Source organism: Silene latifolia, chromosome 8 (genome assembly GCF_048544455.1).
Source record: "Silene latifolia isolate original U9 population chromosome 8, ASM4854445v1, whole genome shotgun sequence".
In the NCBI taxonomy this organism is placed as follows: Eukaryota; Viridiplantae; Streptophyta; class Magnoliopsida; order Caryophyllales; family Caryophyllaceae; genus Silene; species Silene latifolia.
In genome coordinates, this window is record NC_133533.1 from 107,108,830 (window position 1) to 107,134,567 (window position 25,738).

Below are 25,738 nucleotides of genomic sequence, written 5' to 3' on the forward strand. Positions count from 1 at the left end.
CGCCTTAATAACTACTTGTACGGAGTATAAAAAATGGATTATCTTCATCCTAATAAGAATTTGGGTTGGCAACGAATTGTTACCACCCTGAAAACAATGACGGTTCACCTACATCTTTCCCATGACAAACTACAAACTATTTGATGAACATCAAAATTCAAACATAAACCGAAAGTACACAAACATATCCAAAACTAAACACCACATTAACAAAACAAAACCTAAGGCTAAAGAAGATTCAACTTAAAAAAGGCTCCAAACAACCAATAGGGAAACAGATACTTTTGGTACCAACTTGCAAAAGTATACTTAATTTAATTCTCCCATAATATCAGAAATTAGGGTAAATTCCCTTTAGACAATACTATTCGTTTTAAGTTTGACGACGGGCTGAGATACCACTTGTATATAAATATATAAGAAAAATAACAATATATTTATGAGTTATGATAAATACAACCCATTGGGGTTGTATTTAAGTAACTAAAAGAGAAAATAAATAGTTAATATATACATTAATTGCATTGATTTAAGTGTAATTACTCTCTAATTTCTAAATTAATGGCAAATATAGAAGGGCTTAAATACAACCCACCACGGTGGGTTGTATTTATCATTTCCCTTAATTTATACTCCCTCCTATTCAACATTTTCTTCCGTATTTCTTTTTACGGATTATTCACGTTTTCTTCCCTATTTCATTTTTTGGGTTGACTTCTGTGGTGCAAATTCAATAGCATGTGGGGTAGTGTGTTTATGTGGTTCAAATTCAATTTCTTATTTCTTGTGCAAAAAGGAAATGGGAAGAAAATGGTGAATAAAAGGGAGTATTATATATAAGTGGTATTATCCTTAACCCATCTAAAGCATAAAACAGATAATACCCGTCTTAAACAATATTTGTGTATAAATTAATACGAAGTACTTCGTATCTGATAGATGGATATTTATATATGGACATGAGACAATCTGTGAGACACAACGCAGCAGCCAAATAAAAGAATGACCAACTCCGAACAAAAACCAATAACAAACGTTTACTGGTAAGCAACTGTTTAGGAGTACTCATAGTGTTATTAGTCAAAGTCCACTACAATTATAACTCAAATTCAATCACATAAACTCTCTTTAATTCTTATCTAAATCTTCAATTTCTTTTGATTATTACTTTGATCACTACTTTTATTATATTTTTAATTAATTATAATTTGTTGTTGGGGTTATTTTGTTGCTGAGTTAATTAGGGTTCTTCATTTTCTGGTAACTGTTCTTTTTCATTTATGGTATTATTAAATTAATGTTGTGTTTTTGTTATTTTTTCCATCTGGGTATGTTTATTTTGGTGAATTTTTAAGTGGGTCGGTTTTATTTTGGGGAAATTTGATCAAAGATTGCATCTTTTTGGTGTTTATTTAGCTGTTATATGAGCTAATTAATTGTGTTTAGGTTTCTATTGATGGAATTTTGTTCTGGATCTTCAATTTTAGGTGAAATTTGAAGTTGATTGTTTTAATTTTGGGGAAAAGTTGGTGAAGGTTGAATTGAATTGATTATTTTATTATAATTGCTTGTGTGTAAGTTTTTAATGTTATCTGGGTAGTTATTGATCTTTGGTGGAGCTTGAATTGGGTTAATTTTTCAATTGAAAAATTGAGAATAATGAGGGTTTTGTTTGTTGGTTTAGATCTGTGAATCTTGTTGGTGGGTGAAACTGGTAGAGAAAAATGCAGAGGCAAACAAGAGCCATGGAGAGATCCAATAGTATGAGAGGAAAACGGAGCTTGGATGATAGTGGTAGTAATGGTGATGGTGCTGATGAACAGCCTGAGCGAAAACGGCCCGCTTTAGCCAGGTAACTCTTTGGCTGTTTCAATAATGATTCAATTCTCTCCATGTTAAATTGCGCAGCTGTATTTGTGTTAAAGTTAGGCAGAAAGCTTGAAATTTGATGATTCTATTGCAAGTTAGTGTTGTATTGTGTTTCTGATAATAAGCAATATGGTGTTGTATGACAATAGTGTTTTCCTTTTGAGTTTCGGCCATGTGCTTTTTATGATGATTTCTTGTATTTGGTTGATATGAATTCACAGGTGGATATAGGGTCAATGAAAGGCACTTGCTTTTTGAGATGAGTGGTTACATTGGTGTAGGATCTGTGATGTTCTGGAATGGCCTATTGATGAATGCGTACCATAATTCATTCTGAATGCTCTTAATGAGCTTATTTGATTGTTGTATACTTGAATGAGGCTTTGGCTTTTAGCAAGTATTTGAAATCATATTGTATCTTTGTCATAATACCGGTCGCCTCTTCATCTGGAGTAACTGTATTTATTATTTTCGTCTTTCGCTGACTATGATGTACTTCAGAAGTCGGCTGAGCTATGATTTTTTATCTATATATAGTGATTTTATCCCCATTCTCAATTTCATAGCTTTGGTTCATCGTGGGTTCATTTGGCAACAACTTCTCTGTTTTTCTAGCACAACACTACAACAGAGAGGTTGCGTACATCCAACCCCCTTATCCTGCCACATGCGGGAACCATTGAGGCACTATGGTAATGTTGCTGTTGTATATCTGATTCTGTATGTCAAAAATCGAAACTCTGCTTATCTGGTTAATATCTTGCTTATGTTTGATGATGAACCTTTTCTTGTTTAGAATTGGACAATTGTTTCAAACATGCACTTGCTATTTCTATTCCTAAAAATTCGTGTTTTTGCAGTGTGATTGTTGAAGCTTTGAAGGTGGACAGCTTGCAGAAACTTTGCTCGTCATTGGAACCTATACTTCGTAGAGTGGTAAAATAAATGACTAGTCCAGATGATATGTTCATGCATGAATTTTGTCTTACAACTCAAAATATCATTTTGGTCATCTGTCTAGCCGGGCACATTTATTGCTCCTGCGTGAAATTTATTTCTTTTCACAAGTTCTTACTATAGACATAGATACAAATCTTATATAGCTCAAAATGTCGATTTGCGCAGCTGGCTACAAGTGACACATGTGGTTTCTTAATTGTTTTATTTACACCTTCTGAAATGTGTACCCCTTTGTAAGTGGATTGATGTTTATGTTTAGTTATTATCTTTCTGTGTGCATTTTAGCAGTTGATATTTTCATATTCCTCTTCCAATTTGGCCGTTTCTCTCTTTGTCTACTTACTATTGTATCTCGGAGCTTTGTGTGAATTATTTCATTACCAACTGTACCCTTTTCTTCTAACTCCTTAAGAGGGAGAGTAAAGAAAGGGATCATTTCTTCAAGAAGAGGGTAGGATCATTGCTGTATATGACATTTTATTTGTAATAGATGGTATCTAGTTATGAGTTGTCGGTTTATAGATATCCTTTTATACTATGCTGTCATTGCTGTGTGTATCGTAGTAATTATGGAGGAAGATTTATCTATGTAGTTCTATATTTTTCGCCTTTCAAAGGACATCTGTTTTGGCATGATTTGTTTTGATTAGTTCTCATTGTTCATCAGTGAATAATAGTTAAATGACTGGCTTGCATGTTTATATAATATAGGTGAGTGAAGAAGTGGAGAGGGCTCTGGCACGGCTAGGCCCCTCGAGAATTAATGGGAGGTAAGCTATATTTGTGTAGTTACTGTTGGATTCTTTAATTTAATGTACATATGTTGGATTCTTAAAGTTAATGTACATATTTTCCAATTCTAGAAGTTTTTGGCATATTGGCTGTCATCTTTTAGATCTAATAGAGTTTTTTGCGCCCTTTTACTTGGAAGACTCCTTGTTGCATAACTCTCTACAACTCTACAAAAAAAAAAAAAAAAAAATTCATATCCTTCTTTTGGATAACATTTATGATTTTTGAGATCACTGTTTTCTGATCTGTTACTTCGAGTGCACATCATATTTACATGACGTGTACTTACATTTCAAGTTATTTGTCCTCAAGATCGCTGCTCTATTAACTGTGCGTTGCTATCCTAACAAAAGAGGAAATACAAGGAGTAATATTCTATTTGCACTAAATATCAGGGCTTCACCAAAGCGAATTGAAGGCTCAGATGGAAGGAACTTGCAGCTGCAGTTTAAATCCAAATTATCACTCCCTTTGTTTACTGGAGGCAAAGTTGAAGGAGAACAGGGTGCTACCATCCATGTTGTATTAATCGATGCCACTACAGGTCATGTGGTCACATCTGGTCCTGAGTCCTCCATAAAGCTTGATGTTGTCGTTCTTGAAGGTGATTTTAACAACGAAGATGATGAAGATTGGTCTCAGGAAGAGTTTGAAAGCCACGTAGTCAAAGAACGTGAAGGGAAAAGACCACTTTTAACTGGGGAGTTGCAGGTGACTCTTTTTTTTTTTTTGGTATCAAATGAGCCACAAGGGCACTACAATATCTGGGGATGGGAGGATTCGAACCTTAGACATCTTTCGTAGTTGCAGGTGACTCTTAAAGAGGGCGTAGGGACACTTGGTGAACTTACATTTACTGATAATTCAAGTTGGATAAGAAGCAGGAAGTTTAGGCTGGGGTTGAAGGTGGCCCCGGGATATTGTGAAGGTGTGCGTATACGGGAGGCAAAAACAGAAGCCTTCACTGTCAAGGATCACAGAGGGGAATGTATGTGTGTTAATGTCATAACTCTTTTTGCATGCTTTTTTTTTTGTTAACTTAATGGTGAACACTCCCTCCCTCCCTTTATATTGTCCCCATTTGATCAAAAGGATGTCGCTTTTAACTGATAATTTTACCACAAATGTCCAATATTTACACTTTTTTCAAATGATGACATGGGGAAATAGTTGTTTGGATAAATTAATCAAACTTGAAATTTTTTCCATTGTATCTCTACATAAGTTTGGAGAAATTAATGGTCAAAGTTGACACCAGTTGACCACCATAGTAAATTGTGGACAATAAATATGAGGTCGAGCCGTCAAGGTAGTATTACAATCTACACTTTCTTCTTTTCCTTTTCAGTATACAAGAAGCACTATCCGCCAGCATTGACTGATGAAGTGTGGAGATTGGAGAAGATTGGGAAAGATGGATCTTTCCACAAGAGGCTGAATACTGCTGGAATTTATGTCGTGGAAGATTTTCTTCGTCTTGCTGTTAAAGATTCACAAAAACTAAGAAATGTCAGTATATTCTTGTGATGCTTGATGTTATTATTTGTCGTACTTGAATCTTCTATCCATCATATAGTTGCTTTTTTCTGATATAATGTTTTCATTTTCTTAGATTCTTGGAAGTGGCATGTCTAATAGGATGTGGGAGGCTCTCATGGAGCATGCAAAGACATGTGTTCTTAGCGGGAAACTGTATGTTTACTATTCCGATGATACCAGAAATGTTGGTGTGGCATTCAACAATATATATGAACTAAGTGGCCTCATTGCTGGAGACCAATATCTTACTGCTGATACTCTAACTGAGAGCCAGAAGGTTTGTCTACCTCTTTCAAAATTATTACCGTCTCTCCTGCAGATTTATTTGTTACACTATAGACTGGAGGCACAAGGTGATACCTGTGATAGAGAAGTTGACTAAACCTAGATAGTCTCGACATTTTTTGTACTCGTACAATTTAAAAATTGGCATAAACTCTCCTAAATAGTCGCTGTGTCTCACAATCAGGTTGACACTATCTTGTGCAGTCTCGTAATAAGGTTCCAGACTTTGCTTTATTCCTTTTCAAGTAATTTGTTGGACAGCTCTATCTTAATGAAACACTTTATACTTACAAGATATGTCACTCTTTTATGTCTACTTGCATACCCTTTCTCACTATTTTACAAGAAATATCGCTCAATTTGTTCCACTTGCCTACCCATCATTATTTAGTTCCCACTTGCATATGACCTCATAACTTCGTATTGAATTCTATACCAATAGGGATGTGAACCTTGTCATAAGACGGAGGGAGTATATATCGATTATTCCCTCTACCTATTTATATCAACCTCATTTGACTTGGTGGTTAAATGATGTGATTGATGTTGTCACATTCACAACAGATATAAGCTTTTGAAAACAGTAAGATATAATGGTTAGGATAAATGCATATTTTACCTTGTCTTTATGTATGTTTTGGAAAAATTAATGGTTAAAGGGAACATTAGTGGACATCAAAAGTCAAATGGACAAAAAAGTTGGACGGAGGTGGAATTTTTTAGTAGGATAAGAGTCATGTGTGGAACACCTGGAGCCTGATGAATTGAAGCACTCGTGCCATTGTACATGAATTTTAACGGGGCTAATTTACATCCAGGTTTATGTTGATACTCTTGTGAAGAAAGCGTATGACAACTGGCATCAGGTCATAGAGTATGATGGCAAGGCCCTTATAAATTCCAAGCAAACTCGAAGGACACGTTCATCTCAGAATGAAGTTCCAATGAATTCTATAGGCTATCCGAATGCCGTAATGGATAATCAGTTGTCTCTTTCCCGGTTGCCCGTTCCAGCCCTTGCTGAGCAGCAGTTGGTGGAGAATAGTGTTGCTGCACCTCCAGGTAATTGTTTATTTTAATTTTTTAATTGAATTGCAGAGCTGAAAATAAGTTTTTGGAGTATGTGTTGATACGGAAAATAATACATTCTAAATTGACAAATAAGAGTAGTTCTTGATGATTTAGGCCTTATTTGCATGGAAGGGTTTAGTGGGAAAGGGAGGGGAGGGAGAAAGACGGATACAATCTCCCTTGTTTGTTTAGCAAATAAGGTAGGATGGAAATGAAGAGGGAAGTAAATGGAGGGATCAATTTGCCCTCCTCCAAGGCAAATCATAACCCCTCTTAACATAGGAAAGATTTGGAGGGAAATTGCAACGAAACAGACCTACTCCATTCCCATTCCCCTTCCCCTTCACATCCCTCCTTTTTCTTTACCCCTATCCCGCTCCCCTTCCTTTCCTTCTCAATAATGTATGCAAACACACTCTTAGGCCTTGTTTGGATACAAAAAATGGTGGGAAGGGGAGGGGAGGGGGAAAGAGAGAAGCAAAAGGGAAGGTAAGAAAGGGAGGGGAAGGGAGAGAGGAACTCCAAATCTTTCCTTGGCTAAAGGGGAAATAATTTGGCTTAGAAGAGGGAATTGGAGGGATCCATTTTCCCTCGCCTCCAAACGCTTCTATCTCAATTTTGCCATCCAAACAAAGGAGATAGTTGCCCTCCAAATCCCTCCCCTCCCTTTCCCTCCAAAATCCCCTAGCCAAAGGGTTTATGTGAATCAAGTGTCTCTATCACTCCCAGACATCTACTCTTCACTGTGGAACTCCCTTCCTAATTTTTAGTGAATCATGAATCAAGTGTCTATTCTTATTCAGTCAACACAAAATTTATTTATTTATTCCACTAAAAAAAATGAAGGCCCTAAATGGAATGTAAATAGACACGGGTAGGGGCTATTGAGAGCCACAAGATACACTTGTATCGACAATCAACATTACCCCCCCACTGCGATCATCATCCACATCCGGCCAGTGCGGCCACAACCTTCCCCTACCCTAACAGCTTAACTCTACCTGTCTACCAGCAACGCTGCCCTAACCCTGACCGCAGTTCATGCCTCTCCTCCAACTGCCTCCCTTTGTCAGTTTCCAATCAGCTAATTTTGCTGAAAACGGGGTTAGATACAGTTTTCTGCGACAACTTGGATTTGGAACCAAAAGAAGTGTGAAGGGGTGTTACTATTTGTGTATTTTTTTGGTTAAAGAATCTATTGATAATTTCCTGCCACCTTTTCTATTTTTTTTCCTTAAAAAAGACACGTACATTTTCTAAACATTTACTTCAAATCTGCTATCCAAAGCTACTTTTTAGTCCAAATAAGACATTTTTTTGACGAATATCGATCATGTAAAGCAGGGTTACCTAATTCGCTCGTCCCCATCCGAATTGCGAATTAATTCGAACGAATTAATTCGCAATTCATTTTCATCTTAATTCGTCCCAATTCGCTGAGATGAGCGAATTATATGATTATGCTAAAAACAAAAAAAAATCAGGAAAAATTGAAATATAGACAAGATACCTTGTTATTTTGAAGTTTGAACTTTGAAGCCAAGCACAATGATTTGATTCACTATTGTAGATTTAGCTTTAATTTGATTTTGATTTCTGACAGGAAGATGATTTTTTTTTAGCTTTGTTGATATAAATGGATAATCCTTTTGCGAATTGGATTCGACGAATTACCGAATTTTAAAATAATGTAATTCGCCACCGAATTGAATTCGCTAAATTGAGCGAATCGCGAATTAGAATTAAGAAAGCGAATTGAACGAATTGCGAATCCGGTAACCCTGATGTAAAGTAGTTTTTTTTTGTCTTGATACGAGGGAACGACCATTTATGATTCTTATTTGCTGGAAAATGTCATTTATTTTGGTGAAAATGGGTTTTTGTTGGAGATTTGAAAATAATGTTCGTAAAAGTTGGGAGTTTTGAAATTTGTTTTACCAAGGTAGGAATTTTTTAAATGAGAAATATAAAATGTCGGGAGTTAAAAAGTAACTCTTCATTAAATGGTCAGATAGAATAAGATTTCATAGTTGAATGTCATAGTATTAAGCCTATGCACTCGGCAAATATGTGATCTTGTAAGATGAATTGACCAATGGTAAAGCTGAGGAAAGAAAAGGAGATGTTTGTCTTGGCTGATGGCGAAACTCGTTTTAATTGGTTTCATTTTGATGCTATTTTAACACCACTACCTTTAAGTCTAGAGGGCTTCTGCAAACGAAACAGTAAAGGGATTTCGTACTTTCGTGTATGGAACCTTACCCTAGTGTTAACAACACATATAGGTTGTTTCCAAGGTCCCAAGTGAACTATACATCGAGAATTGCATCGAATGATTGGTATCTTGACGCTCGCATAAATATTCTGCTTGTTAAAATTGGTAAATAGCCTTTTGCGTCATTGCACTCTTAAGTTCCTAACAATGCATTTGATTTTCAGCTTCAGGTTACAATGATAATCTAGCCGGAAGATTCGCTAATCAGTCACACCATATGAATTCCAACCCACAAAATCAGTTTGACCAAACCTCGTTCTCCCAGCAAGAACTCCTCGGCAATACACATCATCCTCTTCTCCCTGTAAGCAATAACAGGGAAGGAGGGTTAGCCCTCGGACCTCCCCAGCCCTCTTCTTCCGGGTTTCAACTCATGCAACCATCACAACCACCCAATATCAACCCTTACGATGATTGGTCGCAAAACCCGTTTACCGAGGACGATATTCGTAATAGAAGTCATGAGTTGCTTGAGAGTGATGATATGCAGCAACTTCTGAGAATCTTCAGTATGGGAGGTCATGGGACTATGCCTGAAGACAATTTCTTCATTCCGACACCTTCTACATACGGTAATACTTATGAGGAGGATCGGGCACGCCCTGGTAAAGCAGTTGTTGGTTGGCTGAAGATCAAGGCGGCCATGAGGTGGGGATTTTTTATCAGGAAAAAAGCGGCCGAGAGGCGTGCTCAACTTGTTGAGTTGGATGACTGAGTTGACGTACTTCTGAGTGTAAGCTCCATTCAGGCCTGGCCTTTCCTGTTTATCACTGTGAGTTAGCGGACATATAGAGACGATTTTATTTTATTTTATTTTGTTTTTGTACAGTCTCTCCTGTGCAGTGTATTGTATTTCAGAAACCTGTTATTTCTAAAATCCTTTCCCTCCTTCCCTTGAATCACTCATGATAGCAGAGCACTATTTTTATGTAGCCTTGAGATCTAGGGAGAAATTCTAGCTGAAAACCTGATATTCTCACCCTGTATTCCCTTCTTTTCTGAATGCATTCTTCCGTTTTCTCTCATGAATTTACGGATTAACAGATATCTGTGAGTTTAGTACGTATAATCACGGAGGGATGATATTCATATGTTGGTTTTCTGTGTATCCGTCAACAAGTCGTAGTGGAACGGGGCGGATGAATATGAATTTGCTGGTTGTTCAGGTTCTTGACTCTATGAACCGTGGTAGGAACTTCTAAGCTAACCATCCAAGGAAAACAAATTTCGCATATGTCGAACACTGCTAAAATGCCAGTATAAAGGATTCGTAACCTTATGTAAAATGACTAATGAGCTATACGGGTTAAGTTGGTCGAAATGGATGGTTAGACAAGTTCAGCAGGGGTTACGTAGGAGAAGAAAAACATGTACTCCGTATCAGGTTTGGTGGTCTGTCAATTGGTGACACGAAAACGGATCCGACATGTTTGAGAAATGCACAATCATACTTTACAGAAGCAGATCTATCTATCCACTCATTTGCACAATCAACATTACAAATAGACAATCTTATGTCTGCTGTCTTCAAGTAGTATGAACAGATTCAATGTCCAAACTCCAAACCAACAACTCTTGAGAGATTGGATAGTTGAGATGTGATCCATCTGAATCCTCCTCTCTCCGCTTTGCCCTCTCTGCTCGCTTGCGAATATTGTCGAGCATGGGACCTGTCACATCATTTATCATTGTCGACACTGATCCCTCTCCCGTATATTTCCAGTCGGAGTTTTTCCTCCTTTTCCTCATTGGCGCACCTGTCACCCTCGCCTTCATTGCTTCATCGTTGTCATGGTGAAATTTTACTTTAATGATCAGGCGACGATGTTAATACTAATAAATACAGAGTATAACTAATTCAACATATAAAATACAACTGATTTAAAATTATAAGATTAAAACTAGTTTCTCTAGATAAGTTAAATATGAATATTATTACATTGCATTATTTTTACCTTAGTTGGTAAAATGACATGGACGTAGCCGTCTAATATACTTTTAAATTATTGCCTCCATGTCATTTATATTGTTTCGTTTTATACTCTCGTTGTAAATTATTTTCATTTACAATTTGTATTTTCCAAATATGAGTAATGTTAACATCTCATATTTATCACAATTATAATTTTCATACCATATTTGAGAGAATAGCAAAACAATGTTACTGAACTCAAGGACAGAGAATATAAGTGATGGATAAATAAATATTTTTTTTTTGTATATGATTGGTGCACATATATTTGCACATCTATATTATGGCATCTCTAGAATAATAAACATTTGAGCAATGTTATTTTTTTGGTCTGAACGGAGCCACAAAGGCGATTTTGATGCTGACTGGATTTGAACCCATGTCATGAACATCACCCGATCTCATGACTTTACCAACTAATTAAGCTGAAGCTTACTTTGTCCACAACATTAACGAAGCTCAGGATAATAGATCTTCCATGCTAAGGTACTCACTAACATACTCATGACTTTCACTCATGCACCAAAATATTTAGAGCCTCAGAGACAAATCGAGGTGTTCAATCTCTTGATCGTCCTCACTCGAACCAGCATGGCTCGAGTGAGGCTTAGTAATCGCACGAAGTTGCTCTCGACTCTTCTTAGCCAAGGTCCGCTCGACTTTGTGTGCATTTTGATGGCCTCCTAAAGCTTGAGAACTAAAGAACTTTCTCTTGCAATAAGTGCAAGAGAACACTCTCGACTCTAAAGGAGTCCTGGTCGAGGATGATGATGAGGATGAGGATGAACGATCTAAAACAAGGTTAAGGTTGATAAATTCATTATTATTGGATGATGTAGTTGATGAAGTGCTTAGATAAAGAGAAGTGTTAAGCTCAAACTCCATGTATGGTAACGTACAAGATGGATGATATTAATTAAGGATGGGGCTATGTATGTTGTTTGGAATGATTAAGCTAAGGGATAGTGAAGTAGTGGTTGTGATTAATGAGGATGAGATTATGAGAGGAATGCATGCAATTTATAATGGAAGCAATGAGGTAAGGAAGAAAGACATATTGGATAGTTTTTAGGGTTCCAAAAATGGAAATAATTGGAGACAAATGATCAATTAAAATATTGAAAAAAGTCTTGTAAAATAGCTTGATAATAATATTATTTTCAAGTCAATATTATTAAATGGTTATGATTTGATAATAAAAGTAATTCGAAAATTTTCAAAATACGTGTTTTAGAATATACTCCACGTTAGGGTGGTGAAACGGGCGGACCGAGCCGAGCTGGTTTGGGGGAGGATCGGGCTAGGGGGACCTGGAACCGACTCAGGCGAAAAGTGACCTAAGCAGCGGGCTTAAGGCGAGCTTAGGGCAGTTCCAGGTTGAGGGCGGTTCGGGTTTAATATCCGGGACCCGGAACGGCCTGGATAGGGGGCGGGTTGGGCTAGGCTGCATGCGGACCGGGCCAAAAGTGACTCGAGGGGAAACCTTAGTCCTTATACTGTACACGTCTACAATAGTAATAATAGATTCCACAGTTAATAATATCAAAAGTAAAAGAAAAAACCGACAAAAAATTACGTACATGCATATTTTTAATGAAATTTTATTAGCAGTTGATTGGAATAACCTATTATAGGATTTTTTTTTCTTTTTTTTGGGTTCATATAAGCGGCTATGTCGCGGATGAGAATCGAACTCCAATATTCATAATTGAGATAAGAGAGCTTTTATCACTTAAGCTAACTCTTGTTCTCGATAACCTATTATAGGATTGAAAGTGGGAGGAAGATGAGTAGATGACATTTAGATAAATTAGCTTAGCATGAATGTTTCAAAGATGAAAACTAATTTAATTAAATTAGAATCAAATTGAAGGGTATATCATGAGTCTTTGTCGGCTTTAGTCATGGCAATTTTTGGACCCACTACTGTCGGCTAATGCCTATACTTGTTTACAATTGTTTACGTTTAATAATTGATGTACACCATGAATTTCTTCATCTGATCTTTGTTGATAAATAAGGATGCAAGAATCATACTCAATCAAACAGTCCATTTGAGTTTTTAAATGTTTCTAGGAGATTTGTTAAATACATAAATATAAAAACTAAACTTCTTTACCTAGACATAACATATTGTCAATTTCCCATATAATTGTATGAATGATAGTCACTCAACTTGGGTTGATTTAACTAGTCGTACTTAAAACTCGATTAATAATAACAGTTAGTCTTGCTGAAGACGGGTCGGAGCAAGTGACGGGTAATGCCACTCACAAAACGGACAGGGGGGACAAGGTGGGGGCACCCTCATGTGCTTCACTCTCTCCTCTATTTGGGTCATTTGTGAGAGGAAATGGTATCCGTCACTTCAAAGTGACGGATACGTGCCGTCTTCAATGAGATTTTGTGTAATAATATATACATAGTATAATCCTATAACTCTATAAGCTCAACTTATTTTCACAAATTTTCAGCATTTTTCTTAATGTATTTTGGCTACGAAAATATTTTAATGCAATGGAGAAAAGTAAACTTAAAAGTATGTGAAACCTCCACATTCATATATTAATGGGTCGTTTGATTGTCACTTAGAAAACATAGGTGATGGGGCATATTCTGCACCGCTGACCAAGTCAACACACTGAGCAAGGACAAAGATATCCACAGCAAGTCAACGACTTAGACCGCCTAGCCGATGCAGCCCATCGGCCCGCTAGCCAGGTCTCGGCATGGCAACCCGCCAGCCGGGGCACATGTCCGCGTACTCACATCCAAGACCCTCTGCCGGCCTGCCGTAGGTCCATCGGCCGAGGGTAGAACGGTCTTTCCACCTGATAAGCCACTTGGCCACTTGGCCACTACGCGACAAAAGGTGAAAGCCTATAAATACTCCTCAACCTTCATTGAGGAAAGGATCCCACAACTTAACCTAAAATACACTATTCATCTGGTAATATCTCCCTTATCTCTCTACAATACATTCCTAGCCAATTAGTATACAACTTATACCTCTAAGTTCACTGACTTGGGCGTCGGAGTGAGTACGCTTGGCACAAAGCCAAGCCCTCAGTTCGTTCATTGTTGCAGGAAAGGCCGAGAGAGGCGATAGGAGCGAGAGGGGTTCAACCAAAGACATTATTCTACAAGCCACGGGTGGTAACAATACTTGCTCTGGAATTACACCCGGAACAATAGGCATTGGAAATCCCATGATTTTGAAAAACATGGATTGTTTGGTTGCCATAAATTTTAGAAAATGTAGGAATTAGAACTTCCCAAAAACTTCCAATGCCTACATGATATGGAAAGTTGCTTACTTACTCCCCCCTTGGTCATTGGAAGTTCCTGTGAAATTTAATTCCTACATGAGCAACCAAACACTTTTCCGAAATTCACCTGAATTGGATGAGGGAACTTAATTCCCATGAATTGTATTTTCCTAGGAAAATTAAGTTCCTTAATCAACCAAACAACCCCTAAAACTAGAACACACAAATTACGGAGTAATAAGTTTTTCATAAAATGGATGTTAATCACAAATTCTTGTTTACATCCGTTGTAAATAAGAATAATTTACAACGGAGGTATAAATTCATCCCAACCAACACTTTTTTTCGAGGTGATAGGCTGATACACCCCTTTGTTATAATTTACAACGGTTATAAGCAAGACTAATTGGATGTTAATAGTATACTTTTTCTTCGTCTTTTAATATATTCTAATCAATAAGTAAGTATATTTGTGTCACGTATACAAGTAATGTAATTTTATTGAATTTTTTGTAGTTAATTTTCGTGACACTTTCTTATTTTGGAAAGCATGAAATTACTATGTATGAATTTGTCATTACATTCCGTTTGTAATATAATCCTATTTAAAATTATTGCTTCAATAAAACTTAAAACAAATTAAAACAAATTTCATTGAATATTATTCACATAAGAAAGTTATTAACAAATTTCCTTGAAAGTTTAGAACATGTAAACGGGTCGGGTCACACCCGAATGAAGGAGAGACAGGCCACTCAATAACACAAGAAAGAATCATCCTAAAACCAATTGTTAATAGAAAGGAATAGCCTCATTGGTTATAAAGTGATACAATCTTTTTTCTCGTGGAACACTCACATGTGAGATTATATTCCAACGGAAAGAAATCGGAAAAGTTAAGTAAGAAAGTATTATAAAACTTGATCTTTACTCTTTTATTAGAGGCAATCATAATTTTCATCGTGACTCTCTCTTCACTTTTAGACCTTTTTTAGACCAAACTAGTGTTTGAGCAGCTTACGACTGCTTTGTTTGTTTAGTGCCCTAGTATTTATCGAAGCACACACTAGTTTTTGTGTACTAATTGTGCATATCAACATGTATGTGGATGTGTTCGAGGGGATGAACATAACTAATAAATTTCACACTATTCCTTTGCGTTATTGCGTTACTGCGTTACTAACACTTACTGAGTCGAGTATAATTTACGTATGGAAGAAGTAAGTGTGAAATGTGTAAATTGATATTATTGAAAGTGATGATTTATAAGCCAGATTACTTATACAAGAGAAGAGGTAGGTTAGATGATTATTGTTACCTAATTACAATTACAAGGGATTTACTTCCTAGTATAATGCAAAGAATATTGACTAAATAATATAAATAGTAATTAGTTATCTCCTAATTATTCTCTAACATCCCCCCGCAAGATGGACGGCCGAGTAGAGAGTCCTATCTTGGACATCAACATATCAAAGCGAGGATGAGGGAGAGCTTTGGTGAGAGCGTCTAGGAACCACTCGCACGAAGCGAGATTGAACTTTTTCCCGAATAAAATGATAGTCCAAGGCAACATGTTTCATTTGAGAATGAAAGACGGGATTAACACCGAGGTTAGTATCACCAAGGTTGTCACAATTGACCACGGAAGCAGATGAGAGCACGACACAGAGCCCCGTGAGTAAATGACCAAGCCAAGTGAGTTCGGTAGTGACATTGACTATGGAACGATATTCTGCTTCCGTAAAAGAACGAGCAACAGTAAGTTCAATGCTTATTAGACCTCCATGAGATGGGTGTTCGACCAAGATAAACAATGTAAGCACCAGTTGAAGTGAGATCATCCTGATTGTCAGCCCAATCGGAGTCCGTGTAAGCGTGTAGACTTGGAGGAGAGTCACGATGAATCACAATACCATGAGAGACAGTGCCAACAAGGTAACAAATCAGCCTCTTAAATGCAGACCAATGACACACCATTGAATTGGTTGATGCATATATTGAGAAAGCTTACTGACGGTGAAGGCGATGTCAGTGATCTCTTCATCGTAGATGGTTCAACCACGCCTGGTGCCGTGTCTGTAATACCATAGATTTCTGATCATGGGTAACTCGGTCGAGTAGGGCTTACTCGGCCGAGTTGGCTGCCGGGTGTGTTAAGGTTGAGTTCTGGAACGTCAGAACTCGATCGAGTATGTTGGTACTCGGTCGAGTTGGGCTTACTCGGTCGAGTTGCTGGTCTAACTGGGTTTTATCCGCAATTTTGATTATAATGATTGGGGAAGTATATAAAGAGACGTCTTATCAGTTCTTAATCATTTTCTAATCATTCTTTTAATACCTAAACTACGTACAACTTCTCTAATCATTGATAAAGCCGGATTTAAGGGGGTTTTTTACATCGTTATTTCGCGTCGATTCATCGGCAAGCATCATACTTTTGTCTTTATGGTCATAGTGTTATTGTTGTTAAACCCTAATCAGATTTATTGGGGGGTTTAGGGTAGATTTTGATTGATTGATGTGTGTATAGGTGACGAGTTCATAGAGGAGCCTTTCTGATTTGCTGCTGTGATTGTTTGGATTGCAAATAAGGTAGGGTTTCCTACTCAGTTGGCTGTATAATTTAATTGATTATTTATGATTGATTGTTGCCATGTGATCGTTTGAATTGATGGAGATTGGTTGGTTGGTATTGTTGTTGGATGATTGTTGTGGAACTAATGTCGGGAGATGGTTCCATACCCATGTTCGCCCCTTGTGACTCCCGTCACAAGGGGGTGTGCACATTAAGGAGCTGAGATCGCTCGTTGCGATGAGCGGGGATTTGGTGGGCAAGGTTGCGGTCCTGCACTAGCGGTGTGGGTTACCTGTTGCGATGGGTAATGTGGCAGGGATACACACTTCAGTGTGTAGTCAGTGATTGATGATTGTTGGAGTTGAAGATCGACTGTTGTATTGTTATATTGTTTCCGCTGCATATATTGATTTGGTTATACAGTTGACTGACCCCGTTTTATGTTTTCAAAACTGTGGTGATCCATTCGGGGATGGTGAGCAGTTGGCTTAGCAGGTGATGATTCTTGATGATTGATGGGATAACTCGCGAGGCATAGATGAGCGTTGTCATCACCGAGTCGTCACGTGTTTTAGCCGACATTGGATTACCTTATTACTTTTGGTTCAGTTGTTCTTTTGGAGTTGTTTTTGAGACTTGTAAACTTTATCACATTCTTTTATTTAAGTTTGTTTCTTTATTGTTACTATGATGCGTACTATCTCGGGCAACCAAGATGATAGCACTCTTATATGCTAAGGTGGTCCTTAGTAAGACACTTTGATATATGATGGTGTTACAGTGTTAGAGAGAGGTATTGGAGTCCATCAACAAGGGCACGATACTCAGTTGGATTGTCATGAGGAGCATTATCACGGAGACTGAGTTTGGTTGTAGCATCCATGGGAGTGGAGGCTGGTTTGGCCTTAGACATGTTGGCTCGAGAAAGGAGATCGCTGGTGTACTTACGTTGGTTGAGGAAGAGACCTTGCGAATATGGTTGTACTTCAACACCCAAAAAATAAGCAAGAGGACCGAGATCCTTTAATGAGAACTGACTAGCAAGGGATGCAATGAATGAGTTAACACGAGCGGCACACGATCCTGTAACAACAATATCATCAACGTATATAAGGACAAACAAGTTGTAAGATCCATAAAGAATAAATAAGGATGTATCAGAGACAGAATTCGTAAAACCCGTGCTAAGAAGGAATGACCGGAGCTCATTATACCATGCCCGGGAGGCTTGCTTCAGGCCATAAATGGCCTTTTTAAGATGACATACATGAGACGGGTTGACAGATATGCAAATCTCGGAGGTTCATGAGCCATATAGACCGTGTTAGTGAGAGTGCCTTGAAGAAAAGCGTCATTAATGTCAAGTTGTCCAAGTGGCTAGTTCTTGGAGACGACAAGACTTAGCAACAATCGGACCGTGGTAGGTTTGATAACGGGGCTAAAGGTTTCATTGTAATCAAGGCCAGGTCGCTGGTGAAAGACTTTGGCAACAAGTCTAGCTTTATGTTTGTGAATGGTGCCATCGGTGTTGTATTTGGTGCAGAAAATCCATTTACAACCCACGATGTTTTGATCAGGGGAAGGAGGGACGAGCTCCCATCTGCCATTGGCTTGAAGCACGGAGAATCGGGCTTCCATGGAAGCTCTCCAAGTTGGGTTAATAAGAGCTTGTTTGGTAGTTTTGGGTTCGGTAGAGGTGAGTTGGGCAACAAGGTTGAGCTTGTCGATGGATTTGTAAATGTTGTTCGAGGATCGTATGACATGGGGATGAGCGGGGGTGGACGTGGTTGTGGTTCAAGTGAGGGTGAGGGATATGGGGATGTGACAGGAGCTGTGGGAGGAGAGGTAGGGGTGATGACAGGAGCGTCTGGGGAGGACATGGGAGTTGTCGTAGGGAGGTAAGTGGGGTACGAGGTGGCGAGGAGGGTGAGGTGTCGGGTTGGAGAGGTTGTGAGGCAGAAGAGAGCAGGGGAATGGACACTACCAAGATTCGTAGGTAGGAAGTGCTGGGGATGAGTTGTGCAGCAGAGAGGAGTGGAAAGGGATATGTGGTCTCGACAAAACGAACGTGACGAGAATTGTATATACGGTTTGTGGTGGGATCAAGACAAAGGTATGCATGTTGTGATTGAGAGTATCCAACGAACACACATGTTATAGAGGGAGGGTCTAATTTATGGTGAGTGTAGGGACGGATCCAGGGATAGCACACACTGCCAAAGTTATGAAAGTTGGTGTATTTTGGGTACGTGTGAAAGAGACGGAAATATGGAGATTGATTATGGAGTTTTGGGGTGGGCATGCGATTTATGAGATAAACTGCAGTTTGAAAGGCAAGAGAAAAATAGGCTAGGGGCATGGAGGAGTGCGAGAGAAGCGTAAGTCCGGTATCTACGGTGTGACGATGTCGTCTTTATTATGTTCGAGGGTGTGTGGCGGTGAAGTTAGATGTTGTATCCCGGTTGATACAAGGTCGGGTTTTAATTTTTCAAATTCACAACCATTATTCGAATAAAGTGTGAGTATAAGACAAGAAAATTGTTTCTCAACAAAGGCACAAAAATTTAAGAAAATGCGATGTGTGTCGGATTCCTTTTTAAGAGGAAATAACCACGTAAATTTTCTAAAATGGTTAACAAAAATTACGTAGTATTTGTATTGATCAAATGAGTGAACTAGTGAGGTCCACAAGTCACTAAAAATAACTGCAGGCGGAAATTGAGTATTGAGAGACGAAACATCGAAAGGTAACTTGTGACTTTTGTAAATATGGCACGTATTGCATTCATTATTGGAAACAATAGTCTTAAGCATTAAAACAAGAAACAATGCTTTAAAACAGATAAATGTGGATGTCCAAAGCGATGATGAAAATCCGTATCTTTGAGGGCAATGGTTTGAACTTGCGGAAATGACGACAACGGCCAGTAGTATACCCTGTGCTTGGCTGGTCCCGTGAAGATTGATGCACCGGTATTAAAGTCCTTCACAACAAAAGAGTCAGAAGTGAAGTTTATATAAACATTATTATCGGCACAAAATTTAGAGACTGAAATTATATTTTTGTGCATTTGCGGGACATGTAAAACTTGTTTTAAATGAAACGAAGAGGAAGAAGAATAAGGAAGAGAGGCCGAACCGGTGATGGAAATAGGGAGACCAGAATCGTCACCAATCACGATCTCATTGGTTCCATCATAAGGATAATGGAGGGAGAGATTAGCGAGGTATGCCGTGATGTGATGCGAAGCACAGTTGCAAGCAACCAAGAGGAGAGCATGGGTTGAGGTTCAAGAACAGTAGGGTTGGCTTGGTCTTGGGCAGAGGGTGTACGAGTATAGCGAGGAACCTGGATGTCGGGGTAGAGAGCTTTAAAGATGGGGCAGTAAGACAGAGTATGCCCTTGAATATGACATCATTGACACTTGCCCCGTAACGGATTTTTGCGCTTCTGGTTAACGGTTGTAGTGGCTGGTTGAGGAGTGGTTTGGCGAGGGGTAGAGTGGGGTGGAGCAGGCGAGGAGCGGGTGTAGGTGAGGTGGGCCATGTGGGTGAAGGCGGTGTTTGAGGTGGAGTCGTTGGTTTGTTGGATGGTAAGTTCACGACGAATTAATTTCTCATATAATTCCCGAAAGGTTATAGGAGTGTCACGAGCGTTGACCGCATCAATGACGGCTTGATAAGACGATTCCAAGCCGTTAATAATTTGATCCGTGACATCTTCTTGGGAGATGATAGTGCCGAGGAGAGCAAGTTAATCAATGGTTGCCTTGATTTTGTTCATATAATCGGTGATGGAAGAAGTGCCTTTGGCGTTGTGTTTGAGTTTATGACGGAGTTGTTTGATGTGGCCACGAGAGGGAAGGGCATAAGATGAAGCGAGAGCATCCCACGCTTCCCTTGTGGTGGTTAATCGGTTAAGGATATGGCTGATGGATGGGGGTGAGGGTGCTTGCCACGACACCTAAAAGTAACTTGTCTTGCCAAAACCAAGTGTTGTACGCCGGATTGGGGACGGGAGCCTTGTCTTTTTCTGCAAGAAACTTAGACGGAGGAGCGGTACCATCAATGAAGGAGGATAGATCATAGCCTTGTAATAACGATTCAAATTGTAGTCGCCATTCACTAGTAGAAAACCCCCCTATCACGACGCAGCTATCATGGCGGTTCTAATAGAAACGACGCGAAAAGCCGAATAAATTGGCGGGAAGGAAATTTTGATGTATGTAGGAGGTCTATAGTGGCGGTTTAAGTAAGAACCGACGTGATAACATAAGCTTTTTATGGCGGTTCGAAATAGGAAACGCCACCATAGGTCAATTGTGACGGTTCTATTAACAACCGACGTTAAGAATGACGCTAAAAGTTAATACAAAGTTACAAATTTTTGTGCTAAAAAACCGCCATAATATGTTTTTGTGTCGGTTTTTAATTAAAACCGACTTTAATAGCAAAAAAAACAAAAAAAAAAAAAAAAAAAAAAAAAAAAAAAAAAACTCGAAAAACCCTTGACATTATACTCAGTATTGAGAAGTTCATTCCTTCGTCGTCTTCTTCATTCCAACCGCCAAAACCTCACAATCCCCTCACAATTCAACTCCAGCAACCAAAACATCCTTTCCTTTAGCCGCCCTCGACACCATTACGCCGCTGTAAACTCCTTGTCATTAGGTTAGTCACATACTTTATTTCATCGATTTTATGGTTTAATCGATTTCGGCTAATTAATCACCATTTTATTTCATCCTTTTGTTTTCAGTTATCATCGACCCACCTGCCATCCAAGCCGTTAAATCACTACCAGTCACTACCCTTGATTTAAAGGTTAGTATTCTTCTTTTATAAAGCTATTTTTGTTTTTAATTTGTGTTTTATATGTTGTTTTATGATAATTAGTATAGTTTAGGAAGTGTTTTGTTGATTTATTATGTAATTATTGTAAATTTCAGATTGTAATTTAATATTTTTTTGAATTATGGTTATTAAAATTGGGGATTTTGTATCCTGATTGGCGAGTTACTCGATTCGCTGTGAATTCGCCCTTACCCATTCACGATCCGGTCTTGTAAAATATGTGTTAACATGTATATTCAGCAAACGACAGGATAGAATTCGCTCAATGATTCGCGATTTAGAGAACCCCGAGCAACTGCGGTACTAATGTAGTATGTTGGAAGAGTAATTGAATACGTCTAACCATGTAATAGTGTTCATTCTAATTGTTTTTCCTGGGATGGGAGATAGTACAAGTAATATTTTGCATAACGAAGTCTTCAATCTTGCATATTTTGACTGGCGTGATACACCTAAACAGTTAAAGCTCTCCTATTTTGGGTAGACAACTAAGTCCTAGATCGTAACAAATTCCTATCTAAGCTATGTCCTCTGACTGAAAGCAGGTTCCGTTTTCCAACACATTTGTGGAAAATTATTGACTACATGAGACTATGAGAGAGGTAAGGCTAAGGCTTCCTTTGATGGATCATCTAGTATATTTTTCTTTGACTTTGTTTGTATTATTCTCTTGTACCACAGAAACTCTTATAAATGTTTATCTGATGCAGCATTAAGCTTAAGTACTAGTCATGTAATCGCGTTATGTAATTGAGTAAATCAGGAAGTCAATATTTTTAAATCCGTGAATAGTGTTAACACTGTCTATGGCTTCTACTTTGAGACTCGTATTCTTTTATTCAAATTTTTATTGGACATCAAAGTATGCTTGCTCTGAATGCTAGCATCTGCTTCCTATAGGTGATGTGGTACTTGCAGACCGTGGACTATGTTGCATTGATGAATTCGATAAGATGTCTGCAGAACATCAGGTGCGGCCTTCTCAGTATCTGAATTTCCCTCCCCTATATTCTTGTGTTTAGTAATTCTTTGTTTTTTTTAATGGCATATGAAGCTTAGCCCCTCTCCCCTCCTCCTCAAAGAAAGATTAAACCCTTGTGAATTCTTGATGAAAAAGTTTTGCAAATTCCCTTTAATTCATTGTTTAGATACTGGATGATTAAATTCAATGAGAAACCATTTAATTTTGGACCCTTTCTTTTGGTTTCCTTCTAACTGAAAAAAATTATGGATATTGGAAATACTAAGATACATAATCATTGGTTTGTGAATACGTCTTTACCAGTTCACGATCCGGTCTTGTAGAATATGTGCTAATATGTATTTTTTAGCAAACGACGGGATAGAATTCGCTCTTAACGAGTCGTGATTTAGAGAACCCCGAGCAAATGCGATCTTCTTTGTAGTATCTTTGGGTTGATACAAAATTTTTGGGGCTTTTGTATGAAGGTTGTGCTTTTGTGTAGATCTGAAAAGTATTAGTTGCTGGTTTAATTTCTCCCCTCCCCAGATTTATGTTGCTGATTTATGTTACCATTTTTATATTAAGCATGTTCACAATCTTTGTTGTGCTAGACGACATGGATTCTGTCTTATGTATACTCTTGTTTTACCGAATCTTCCTGAAGCCTTGTATTATTTTTTCAAGTATTAAGGCTTTCAAGCCAGTCTATTAAGGCACTAATTTTACCAATCTAAGGAATTTGCAATGAATTGAATGAGAACATGGATGATTTGGTTTCTTATCACAGAGATCTGTCTTTGAGCCCACTACCATGTCGTATATTTTCCCACCTTCGTGTCGATTTGGTTTGTTACCATGCGAGATCCATTTCAATTAAGTTCATAGGCATGCCCCTCCCGCTCTATATCTCGATGTACTTGCCTTTTTCAACATCTTTATTTCCAAGTTCAAATTGCCATCACTTTTTACTAATCTTGTTACGTGACAATTTTTGCTATCCGTAGAATAATGTCCATCGAAGAAGGGGATTTTTTTAACGAAAGTAGAAAAATTTCAGTTGGTGGAATATTCATATTATTACCTGTTGAAAGATTTATCTACATAGCCTTATGACTGTCAGTGTTGTGGTCAGTGTTCATAGGCATATGCCAAATTTAGAGGTTATTAGAGTTGTAAGGCTTTTTTGTGGTTTCAGGAAGCCTTCCCGACTCACGTGGCATCAGCTGCTACACTTCTCTGTAGCATTAATGGAAGTCCTGGACAATGTTTTCAGAACTATATTACTACATACAGGTGATTACTTCCTTCACTTCTTACTTTACTTCATAAATTTTAAGCCTACAGTTTTGTTCACGTGTGTGTAATAGAGTATTCTGACCATGAGCATTTAGTCGTCGTTGGTTTTCATGTGTTTACACTCTATCTCTTAGTAATGTGTATCAAGTGTCAACTCTCAAATCTCACCTTATTATTTTGATATTCCATTTTTTCACTATCCAGCCTAACATTAATGTCATTCGCTAAAAGATCTTGGTAGTTATCAGCATCATTTGAATGTCATTTTCAGTGCAGGTAAATTGAACATAAGAATGGCCAACGAGCACAATTATCTTAATCAGAGCAAGTGCTTGGAGTAACACGGTCCATGGCTAATGGTGAAAGATTTATTCTTGCATATTTTGATCAAAGTTTTTGTTAAAATTTGAATTTGAATTACTCTTTTTCCTTCCGTTTTAATATATTATTCTACCAAGTGAGCATTGTTCGATTAATTGTTCTAATCTGTCCATTTTTTTCCAGTTGTGGAGTTCATTGTTGTTCTAGTAAAAGCTAGAAACCAAGTCTGAGACTAGGCATTCATTTTTCATTTTATTCTGACATGAAATATATATGGTATGTGGTGCTATAATTCAAACTTTTGAGCTTTTTATCTTGTTCTTTCTTTATATATATATTTATTTATATAGGTACCCTTTTTTTCATTGTTTGATTTTTAGCAACAACGCTAGACGTTGATTTAATAATGCTTAGTTTGATTTTCTTACTATGGGTTTTGTTTACCGTATCATTGCAGATTTAAGAGTAAGAGTGTCAATTGATGAGACAAAGAATGTTAAAGGGGTGTAGGCTACCAAATGTATATGTAAATGTTGATTAGTCTATTAAATAAGATGTGTATGCGATTATTTATACACTTGGATGTAAAATTTTTTAACATGGACATTATTGTTCTGCCGGATGATATGAAAGTTTTCGGGTAGTTGGTTGCATTCTTGTGTATGTATTGTTTGTTCATTTCAATATTGGAGTGTCAAATTTATGGGAGGTTGGTACAGAAATTTAGGTAGCAATTTTTTTTTTAAATACCTATCTATGGCGGCGGTTCTAAGTTAGAAACGCCACGAGCTATAGTGACGGTTCTTAAGTAAAACCGCCACTATAGATAAATCAATGGTGGCGGTTCTTAAGTTAAAAACCGCCACATAGATAATTAAAGTGTTCATTGAAATATCTATGGTGGCGGTTTTCTTACAATAACCGCCACTATAGATGAGTTACAGTGGCGGTTCTTGTCTAACAACCGTCGTATGATATATGTCTATAATGGCGGTTTTGTATAAGAACCGCCACTATAGGAGAGCTATAATGACGGTTGTACAACCATCTACAACCGCCGTAAAGTTTATACGACGCCGCGATAAACGACGCACCCTAAATCTCTAAAAACCGCCACAAAAGGTCATTTATAACCGCCACCGTAGGGGGTTTTTCTACTAGTGATTGTTGGTAGTTAGATCGATCGAATTTGATGATGGTGTGAATGTTAACAAAAACGAGTGGCTTATTTGGCTCGGCTTGATTAGGAATAGTATTTCCCGACAATGTTGGGGATCGAATAGCACGATTTTGGTTTAGGGTTTGGTAGGGAGATCAAAGCTTTCTCCCGATATCATGTGAAATGTGTAGATTATTATTGAAAGTGATGATTTACAAGCCATACAATCAGATTACTTATAGAAGAGAAGAGCTAGGTTAGATGATTATTGTTACCTAATTACATGAGATTTACTTCCTAATATAATGCAAAGAATATTGACTAAATAATACAAAGAATTATTAGTTATCTCCTAATTATTCTCTGACAATAAGAGGAGGAAAGCTCATGCAGATAATGTTACGAATTACTCCCTCCGTCCCGATTAATAGTTATCTATTGTTTTTGGCACAAAAATTAAGGAAATAAAGACGAGTGATTTAGACCATACAAAATATATTATTCCACTCACGCCTGGAAAAGAGCCCATAAAAA

General features: G+C 37.9%; 1 protein-coding gene and 1 long non-coding RNA gene across 5 annotated transcripts; both read left to right on the top strand.

Annotated features, from left to right (window-relative positions):
- Nucleotides 1–953: 953 nt before the first annotated feature.
- Nucleotides 954–9,817, top strand: LOC141597217 (calmodulin-binding protein 60 B). 4 transcript variants are annotated; one of them, XM_074417589.1, is made up of 10 exons: nt 954–1,043; nt 1,685–1,852; nt 2,730–2,805; nt 3,541–3,599; nt 4,017–4,332; nt 4,426–4,609; nt 4,970–5,130; nt 5,234–5,437; nt 6,264–6,507; nt 8,956–9,817. In XM_074417589.1, exons 2-10 carry the CDS (start codon nt 1,725–1,727, stop codon nt 9,504–9,506), a joined length of 1,923 nt encoding a protein of 640 aa, XP_074273690.1. In that variant the 5' UTR covers nt 954–1,043; nt 1,685–1,724; the 3' UTR covers nt 9,507–9,817. The 4 variants fall into 4 exon arrangements, with proteins under 4 accessions (XP_074273690.1, XP_074273692.1, XP_074273693.1 ...); XM_074417591.1 differs by having other exon boundaries at nt 4,432–4,609; XM_074417592.1 differs by having other exon boundaries at nt 1,029–1,260; nt 4,432–4,609.
- A 12,446-nt stretch (nt 9,818–22,263) lies between these two features.
- LOC141595831 (uncharacterized) lies at nt 22,264–24,083 on the top strand. Its single transcript, XR_012522306.1, has 3 exons — nt 22,264–22,435; nt 23,624–23,721; nt 23,996–24,083. It is a non-coding gene; the product is annotated as an uncharacterized LOC141595831 (long non-coding RNA).
- The last annotated feature ends 1,655 nt before the right edge of the window (nt 24,084–25,738 follow it).